This window comes from Phocoena phocoena, chromosome 2 (genome assembly GCF_963924675.1).
Source record: "Phocoena phocoena chromosome 2, mPhoPho1.1, whole genome shotgun sequence".
Lineage (NCBI taxonomy): Eukaryota > Metazoa > Chordata > Mammalia > Artiodactyla > Phocoenidae > Phocoena > Phocoena phocoena.
The window spans coordinates 47,597,169-47,607,429 of record NC_089220.1 but is presented as its reverse complement, the minus strand read 5'-3'; the positions used below and the strand labels follow the sequence as shown (position 1 = coordinate 47,607,429).

The following is a 10,261-nucleotide window of genomic DNA, read 5'->3' as shown; positions in this document are numbered from 1 at the left end:
CTAAAGCTTGCAAATAAAAAGTTAAAGGCAACAAAAGTTTGTTTTGCTCAGCACCAGAATCCTGAGAAAGCCCCCAAGGGCAATGATGAGGAAGTACTTCAAGAGAAAAACACTGATCATCTTGCTAGTGAGAGGAGGGGGCAAAGATTTGCCTTTCTGCGTAGGTGGAGCAGCTGGTGGCCCTCTTCAGCTACAGCAATCACACTTTGGGATTGGGTCCTACATATAATAACACTTGGCAAATGGTTCTGCTTTTAAACGTCTGAAAGAACATTGTGCTAGAGTAATCTGCTCTCTCAAAACAACAATATTCAACCATTGTGTATTTGGACATATTTCCAATTTTAGGTTACCCAGGAGCAAGCTTTTCTAGAAGACCCTCGGATAGTTTCCCCTTTAAAGGCCTAAATTTCCCTTATGATTAAACATAAAACTAATGGTTTCCCCTCTCAAGAAAGAGAGGAAATTAACAACTGTAAACATTAAACAAATTACACCAAGATCTACAGGCATCATTCTCTGGGAAATGCCACATTTTATATTCTGCAACAAATGGGGCATATAATGCTTACAAAGTTCCTGTAGGAACATTCTGTCAAAAATTAGCTTGTTTACAGTTTAATGCCGCTTTTAGAGAACAGAACCTGCTCACTGAACCTGACTCAAATAAAATGTTGATTAGATCTCATCACAGTTTACCACTTAAGACCCAAAGGAGGCAATAAAAGGAGTCAACATCTCTCCACTTAAGAGTTCCCTCAAGGGAGTGGGGCAAAATCTTCTACCTGCACCCCCCATATATATGCCCCCAAAAAAGGAAGGGAAAAAAAAGCGGATATTCCGATTTGCTATGACACTGGAATAAAAAGTCTCACAAACAAAGATGTAAAACTAGTATGGGTGCTATCCAAATGTCATTTACTCTCACTTTGAGTAGAGAATACAGGAAAAAAAAGAAAAACCCCTTCATGGTGAAAATCTATTCATGACCTGATTCATTGATTATAGAAGATACAAAAATAGGCCATGCCAGAGAATAAGAGGCTTTCCTGATTTTGACAAGTGCCTAAAAGCACATAACTCTGAGTTCATGCTTAATTTATGGGCTTAAGCACATAACTGCAATCAGTTATCTCACTGGGGCCCGGAGCACTCTGTCCCCTTTCAAATAGAACTGTGTACTGCCCTAACCACATTCCCTATGAATCCATGAGGCAAATGTCTTCAATTCCAATAAAGCCTGAGATCCTTCTTTAGAGCGCTGATGTTGGATTAGGACTGTTAACTTCTTACAGCAAGTTGTACCCTACTGTAGGTTGCACAGCACAACCTGCTCAGCTGAATGTTTCATCAGAGGGATCTCCACATAACAGTGCCAGGCCTAAACATCTATCACAGTTTGTCAGCACACCTACAAAGAATCCAAAACACACCAGTTATCTGGTGCCTGGGGAAACTACTGTCCCACAATCTGGAGCACAAGAGATTTTTACCTTCCCTGTGGATCACTTAGCTAGGAAAGAAAGTAGCAACACTCTTCTTAGAATGGTGAGTTAGGAGAGGCTGAGTCTTAGCTGCACCAATAAATGTAGCACGGTCTTTCACAGGCATACTTATTTAGCGATATGCCACCCATCCTAAGGGGAACACAAATTACTCCCTCACCATTTTGCACTAATTTGCTCATTTTATTACCAAACACCCCCCAAAAAGTCAACAAATATTATCTCAGTCCAATATACGTGGGAAGATCTATTTATTCCTCATTTATTTACAGCAGTAACATAATATAGCATGTGTTTTGTATATCTCTGAGCCCTAGAAATAGCGCCACCATCCACCACACAGGGGACTAAGGATTGAAGGAATACATGTGTAATTTAAGAAGCACAGACTATTCTACCTTTTCCTCTCTAAACATTCATCAAAGCCTTAAAATTCTGATTCTGCCGTTTTGCCTAAACTTATGCCCACAGCATCTTTCCAAATTCTAAGTTTCAAAGACCCACCTTCCCCCCACCCTGAGACGGCTTCCATATCCATCGCATTCTAATTCCGCTCTTCTTTCTGGGACATATCCCGAGGGAGGGAGGTTCTTTAACTTAGAGCTTCCGTTCAGCCTTCGCCTCATTCCTTGCCCTCTCCCCACAGAAGGGCTCCCGTTTTACTACCTGCTCACGCTAGGGAAAAAAAAGAAAGCAAAATGTCCCTTAAAAGGATCCAGGTGAGGCCCCTTCTAAGCCAAACTCCAGAGCTGGGCAGTGCTGTCCTCGCTGGGGGAGAGCCGCCAGGTCTGAATCCCTGCAGGCATCCCTGCCGTCAGAAACCACAGCCTTCGCCTGCAGGACCCGCGCTGCCACCTACCTATCCAGACCTGAGGACAAGACCTGCGGGCTGGGACCCGGACGGCTGACCGACAGTTCCCGCCACAAGAAGGATGAGAGGCAGAAGGCGGGCCCACGCCTCGCTTGCCGGGCATCCGCGAACCGCTCCCCCTACCTGCGGGTTCGCAGCGATCCCAACCCTCCGCGCCAGCAGCCTCCACCGCTCGGTGGAGTCAGCCTGCTGGGCAAAAAACAACCGCGAGGCTCCTCCCGGTCCTCGTGGGTCTTACGTGCAGCCTTTCCAGCCAATGGGAAGCGCAGGGGGCGGAGCGACAGCCGCCCCGCTGACAGGCGACAACCGAGCCCGCCCGCAGGCGCGAGCTGGCCGTGCAGTTGCTGGGCCAATCGGCAGCATGGGTGGGGAGTGAAGGGGAGGAGCAAGAGGGGAAAGCGGGCACCCAATCAGAGCTTGGCCTCCTGGAGCGACAGGTCCAGCGGCCTGTGGCCTTCCGAGCGCGGCGCGCAGGGGGCGAGCCCGCTTGGGCCAATCGGCGGGAGCCCACGGTGCGGAGCGAGCACCTCAAATGCTCGGGTTTCTCAGCTGATTGTCTCCAGCCGAGAGTTGTTTTTTGCAGCTACCGAGCCGAGCCGCAGCAGGAGGAGCCGAGACCCCCCGGGGGGGGGGGGGCGGGGAGAGGAGGCGGGGTCCCAGGAGCCGCGGCTGCTCTCCGCGGGGCTCCGGGTCCTGTCACGGCGCTTCCTGGGGTTGGAGGTTGGGGTGGGTGGGGGGTCAGGGAGACATCCTTCTCCCCCTCGACAGCGGCTCCGAGTCCGGCCCCTTGCTTCCCGCGCTCTTTCGCCCGCCCCCTACCCCCCTCATGAGGGCGTCCGTGCCGGGTCCGGCGGCCGGCCGCGAGCCCTCCACGCCCGGCGGGGGCGGCGGAGGCGCCGCGGTGCCGGGCTCCGTGCAGTTGGCGCTGAGCATCCTGCACGCCCTGCTCTACGCCGCGCTCTTCGCCTTTGCCTACCTGCAGCTGTGGCGGCTGCTCCTGTACCGTGAGCGGCGGCTGAGTTACCAGAGCCTCTGCCTCTTCCTCTGTCTCCTGTGGGCAGCGCTCAGGACCACCCTCTTCTCCGCCGCCTTCTCGCTCAGCGGCTCCCTGCCCCTGCTCCGGCCGCCCGCTCACCTGCACTTCTTCCCCCACTGGCTGCTCTACTGCTTCCCCTCCTGTCTCCAGTTCTCCACGCTCTGTCTCCTCAACCTCTACCTAGCGGAGGTAAGGCGGGAGGACCAGCACGCGGGGCCGGGCGGGAGAGCGGGGCCGCCGAGTTCAACTCGGGCTGAGGACCGGTGCGGGGTGGGTGCGAACCGCGAGAGGCGGACCCGAGAGCAGCCCGGGGGAAACCGAGGCACGCATGGTGTGTGCGCCAGGGTTCTCGTCTTAAACTTAAGCAGCCGATCGGCTCGGCGACTGAGGGGCTTGCGGGGTGTGAGCGAGAGTGTGTGTTCCGACAACTTGAAACAGCAGGACCAGCCTTTGTTCAGCTTCCTGGCTCTCTAAGGGCCAGGTGTCGGTGCCACCGACAAAGTGGCATCGCAAAAAGTAGCAGCCCCGGTAGCTCTGCTGAAGCTGGACTGTGTTGAGAGAGGTTGGATGCTGAGGTAGCAGCAGCTCTGCTGAAGCTGGACTGCTGCCAGCCATTACGTCACCAGGCAGAGCTGTTCCTCTGCTATTGTTGCTGCGTTTCTTTTATTAGAAGCTTTATTCTCTCCTGCATTTCCTTTCCCCGGGCTCGATAAGCCTCACACAGATTCCGTTCGATAGTTCTCCGGCGGGGTTAATAAGCAATAACCAATGTCGAGGATCAGTATAAAGACCTCCGTAAAGCCCCGAGTGTGTTTGCCCCAGTTGCTTCATGTTTTGTTTTGGCTGTTTATCCTACCTCTTATAGACTAGTCTTTTTTTTTTTTTTTTTTTTTGAGCTAATTAAGAGAGAAAATACTAGCTTAACCTGCGCCTATTGCAGAAACAAACCACCAAACTGTTTTTTCAATAACTTGCTTAATAGCTGGAACCTAATCACACCCCCTTTCTCTTTTATGAGGAATTGCTGGTTGGTTTGCATTGTTCTGCAGCACTTAGGTATTTAACCCATTTCAAACAGGTTTGGGAGTGTAAGGTTGTCAATCAGGTGTGCCAGCTAGTGGTATTTAAGCCACAGTATTTTGAGAATTTCCAAAAAAAAAAAAAAAACAATCCCTCCGCCCTCCCCGCAAAAAAAAAAATCTTGAGGAGGAGAGGAAACAAGGTGACATCATATGCTTAATACTGACTAATATAGAACAATATTGGTCTATGCAGCTAATCCTCTCAAAGGCTTTTGGAGGTGATGAGAATTAACATAGTTCTGAGCAAAAGTAAAAAAACATTTGAGGCAGATTAAGTGTTTATATTCCCTGCGTAAACCAACTCTTTTCTCCCATAATAGCTAGGAAGTAGAATGCATAATTTTAAAAGCACAGTCATAACTTCAGCTTTTTACCACACTAAAAACAACAGTTCAGAATAGGCAACAAAACTAATTTAACTTTAATTCCCCATCATTTGGAAGTCCAAGCAATACAATGACAAAAACCCAAACATTAAGAAGCAGTAAGTAAAAAGCATGGGTAATCATAAATCAAATAAACATGCCAGTCATGTCACTTATTTGAAGATGTTCTGATCTTCTAGTTGTTGTTTAAACTGTTATAACACTTCAGTCCTTCATAGTTAAGCTGATACATTGTATTCTTCCTGACACAATTTCTGATACACTACCAGTGACATCTCATCACTAAAGCTTTGCTCTAGCTTCAGATATAGTTAATTTACCTCAGAGTGACTAGCAGTCCTTAGGCCATGAGTATCAGATAATTTGTTTTTCCCCTATGCATTTTTGACTAACAAAGTCATATTAATGACTCATCGTAAAATAATTGGTGGGCATTTCATAAAGTAGCTAAATACTCTTTTTACTTTTTTCTTGAAATATAACATGAAGTACATAAAGCTTAAGTATACAGCTAGGTGAAATTTTACATACACTCGTGTTACCACCACTAGATTAAAATATACAGCATTTTCAGTGCCCCAGAAGGTCCCCTTGTGCCCTTTACCAGTCATACCTGTCACCCTGAGGTAAACACAATGTGACTAAACATTATCACAATAGAAAAAAAGCATCTGTATTTTAGCTCAAAATTCTAAAAGTATACTTCTACGGCATAAACTACACAATATCCAGATTGGGTTTTCAGTCTTTTGATTGCTGTTATTCCAAGCTAGTGACAGAGAATTTAAACGTCTAAAAGTCTTCCTGTTAAATGGATCTCTTGTTTGTTTCATGTACTTTTTAAAAAGCAATAAGATTCTGTTACCCTAGAAAACATAATTTGGAAAGAAGCTGAACTAAAGTTTTTTTCATTTTGTAGTGTCTCCTAGAAAGAGTGTAGGTTGTTTGTCTATCCCTTTTTTTTAGTAAAATTAACAATTTTAAGACACATAACGATAACTTGAACAAATTTTCAACCTGTTTAAAAAGAGATATTTTAACCAGAAATCATTTCCATATTCACTAGAAAAAATCCAAAGGAATCTATATTTAAAATAGTATTTGAATTCAAATTTTTATATCAATTTCAAGTAACTGGAAGCACACTTCTTATTGATCATTCTGAATGAATAAGGCTTTCCCAATGAGTTCTTTGTTTTTTCTTTTTTTAAAATAAATTTATTTATTTAATTTTGGCTGCATTGGGTCTTCGTTGCTGTGCCCAGACTTTCTCTAGTTGCAGCGAGTGGGGGCTACTGTTCATTGCAGTGCGCAGGCTTCTCATTGCGGTGGCCTCTCGTTCTGGAGCATGGGCTCTAGGTGCGCGGGCTTCAGTAGTTGTGACACGCAGGCTCAGTAGTTTTGGCTTGCAGGCTCTAGAGCACAGGCTCACTAGTTGTGGCGCACGGGCTTAGTTGCTCCGCGGCATGTGGGATCTTCCCAGACCAGGGCTCAAACCCGTGTCCCCTGCATTGGCAGGCGGATTCTTAACCACTGCGCCAGCAGAGAATCCCCCCAGTGAGTTCTTTGTGTTATAGCAAAGTGATAGGGAAAGTCTACATGGTGACAAAAACAAAACTTAACTAAAATTTGACTATTTTTTTAACAAAAGGCCCTTATATCTGTTTTAAATAGTTGTGCTTCTTGATTACCAAATCAGTCTGTCTTTACTGTCATATTAAATGCCAATTTCATTTTACTTTTGACCTCTTTAAAGTATTTGTTGTGTCCATTTCTCACTAATTAAAAACATCCTAACTTTAAGGACTTAGTTACAAAGAACCATAGAGCAGTGTAAAAATAAAGTTAGTAAAACAACCATTACTACTTTGACTACATTTTGCTAGTTCTTCTAAAAATAAGTTTTCAAAAAGTTAAGACTGGGCTTCCCTGGTGGTGCAGTGGTTAAGAATCCCCCTGCCAGTGCAGGGGACACAGGTTCGAGCCCTGGTCCGGGAAGATCTCACATGCTGCAGAGCAACTAAGCCCGTGCGCCACAACTAGTGAGCCTGCACTCTAGAGCCAGCAAGCCACAACTACTGAGCCCACGTGCCTAGAGCCCATGCTTCACAACAAAAGAAGCCACTGCAGTGAGAAGCCCGCACACTGCAAAGAAGAGCAGCCTCCCCTCGCCACAACTAGAGAAAGCCCGCGCACAGTAACGAAGACCCAACACAGCCAAAAATAAATAAAATAAAAAATAAATTTATATTTAAAAAAAAGTTAAGGGCTTCCCTGGTGGCGCAGTGGTTGGGGGTCCACCTGCCGATGCAGGGGGCGCGGGTTCATGCCCTGGTCCAGGGGGATCCCACGTGCCGCGGAGCGGCTGGGCTTGTGCTCCACGGCAGGAGAGGCCACAGCAGTGAGAGACCTGCTTACCGCAAAAAAAAAAAAAAAAAAAAGTTAAGACTGCCTAAACAAAAACAAAAAAAAAAGACTGCCTAAACCACTCTTTCTTTTGTTGACTACACTTGAATGGAATTCAAATGAGGGGGAGTAGCCCTTTCTGAAATAATTAGATTTACCATACTTAACCTCCTGGAAGCAGATAGTTGAAAAAAAAAAAAAAAAGAAAAACCTGTACACTAAGTTAAAAACACCTATTGAACTTTTTCCAGCATGATTAATAGAACATGTACTTTACCAGAGAATGGTTCACAGTCCTGTATGTTTAACAGAGAAGGTTTCAATCTTTAAAACAAATTATGTGATAAAACATGCTACCTACCATTGGAACAAGTAAAAGGACTAAAAATGAGTGTTGATAGTATACTATCTTTGGAGTATTGTTGATGCATGCCAAAATCAATGAGTTCATCTCCAAGACCCATAGTGACATTTTTTTCTTGCAATTTTGTAAAATGAGTGCCAGTTGCTTAATCGGGATAAAATGCAGTGGCAGTGACTAAATCACAGTGCCAAAACAGCTAGGAAAATTAAATTCAGAATCTTAACTCTTATATTCATGGATGCTATCATTGTCCCTGACATTGGATATATTCTTCCAAATATTGATGGAATGTCAAACAACATGGAGTGCAACTTAACAGGTACTTTGGTTTTGTTATAATGTTCTGTGATTTCTCACAAAAGTATTTCTACCACCTAAAATAGAAATTCCTTAAGGATAAGAAGTTATTTTATCATACTTTAATCTCATAGAACAATGGTGAATATATTTTTGAATGACAATCTTGAAAAGGCCAAAATCTTGAAAATATTTATCTAAAATTTGAGAGTTAATTTTGATGAGTATGTGAGGTAAATTATTTGTGTACTTTCTGGGATCTTTATATTTTCTGCTTAAAAGATTGCTTATGATACGAATGCTTAGATTCTCTTAGATTTTCTTGGTTTAGTTAGTTACTTCTGATTACTACAGGTAAAATCTTACTAATGAAGCCACTTTAATATATTAGAGTTTTGCTTAGCAAAACTATTCTTATATCATGGCAAATGCCCATGATAATTAGGGCTTTGCTAATTTGATTTCAACAAATTCTATTAAACAGAAAAGTCTGCAGAACAAGCAAGTCTCACATCATGAGTCAGTTATTATTTACTGGAAATCGTGGTTTTGTCAATGTTGGGTTTTTATCCATAACTGTGATTATGAACTGTTTTTATCCAAATCTTCTAAACTGTTCTATCCATTAACTTGATTCTGTTTTTCCTGAGATCATCTGTGAAGCAAGAGTTTGCGATACAGTTCATGGCAAAGACCTGATTACAATGCCTTACATTCTATGTGATTTAATATTTTCAAAGCACTTCATAACAGTTGTCTTCATAACCCCTATGAAATAGGTAGATATAAACAAGGTGTGATTTGTCCAAGGTTTTATGGCTAATATAATATGTATCAGAAATGAGACTACTGCATAGCCCATAGGCTATAAAGTCTTGTCAAGTGATCATTCCCTGTGAACTTTTCTGAATACCATTAACACTGTTTATTATTTAGTGCTCACTATTTAACTTGCTTTCCCATTTTCCACCATTTCAAACCTTTTCCACTCTCCAGCAAACTTTTTTCCTCCTTCATACTCAGCACATGACCCTCGCCTCCTAGTTTATAGAAATAGAAACCAGGGCCATCTGGCTGAACAGAGATTCCGAGAAATGCCTTAAAATGCTACAGAGAGCATTTAATCCCTTTCAATGAATGATTGAGCTGGTAAGTGAGGAAGTTCCTCAGAGACAAGAAACCACAAAAAAAGAAGTGAATATGAAATTATAAAGTACCATACAAATGTTTGTCTTGGGTTTGGGGCTAGTTGCTAGCTGCTTCCTGCTAACCTAAAGCCTGGATTTCAATGTGTTGGGGTTCTGAAGAGGTGACATAGGAGGCAATACCTGGTGGCGAGGTCTAAACAAAGAACTCATCTGCTCCAACTTAATGCCAGGACTCTCGGAACACACATCTTCAGTGGATGAATTATGGAATAAGTAAGCAGGTCCTTAGAGGTTGGTGGTGGGATTTATGCTTGTCTCTGCCTTGGCTCTGGGTGAAGGAGGTACAAATTGAGGAAAGAAATGTTTTCTCTGAAAATGCGTAACAAGCTTATTCCCACACAAGTTTGAAGTCTGAAATCACACTTCTGTGATTTTAGAGGGGGAAAAATCCTGGGTTGGTGGTAACCTCAAGGACCTGGAAGGAGCAAATGCAAATAATCTGTTGAGGAGTGTACTATACTCCCAGAATCCTGACAAACAAAATTTGAAAGAACATGAGCTCAAAATGAAAAATCACTCTAGGGACTCTTCCCTGCAAAGATTGAAGATGTCAGAATGATCAGATAGCTTGTATAAAATTTTCACTTATCTGATTTAAGTAAGTAAACACTGGTGATATATGATAAAGGAATAATCAAAATTGACTAGGCACATTTGGAGAAAAGTCATTTTTTAAATGAAAAATACAATTAAAATTAGAAACTGAAATGAACTGAACAGATTAAATAGCTAAAAAGAAATCATTAAGCTCAAAGATCTGAGGGAGAAAATCACCCAGAGTATAGCCCAGAGAAATAAAAGATGGAAATAAGAGATTAAGAGAGAATGAAGATATAATGAGCAGGTCCAGTATATATCTAATTAGAATTTCAGAGAAATTACTTAATAATGACTTAGAGTTTCCCCAAATTTATGAAAGATGCCAAATTTCAAATTCAGAGAGCCCAAAAATCCCAAGACAGGTTAAAAGAAAATGAACAAAGAGTAAAACCTCAAAATACCAAAGACAAAATGTTTTTAAAACAATTAGAGATAATATTACCAACAAAGGAATGAAAGTTAGTTTTTGTTGGCATTTCATTAACAGCTAATGAATCCAGAAGATG

General features: G+C 43.1%; 1 protein-coding gene across 1 annotated transcript in view; it reads left to right on the top strand.

Moving 5' to 3' along the window:
* The first annotated feature begins 3,202 nt into the window (after positions 1–3,202).
* Positions 3,203–10,261, top strand: part of GPR137C (G protein-coupled receptor 137C) — a 51,790-nt gene continuing 44,731 nt past the window's right edge. The window contains exon 1 of the mRNA XM_065872596.1: positions 3,203–3,601. Within this exon, the coding sequence (XP_065728668.1) occupies positions 3,203–3,601 (399 nt within the window). The remainder of the gene's footprint in view (positions 3,602–10,261) is intronic.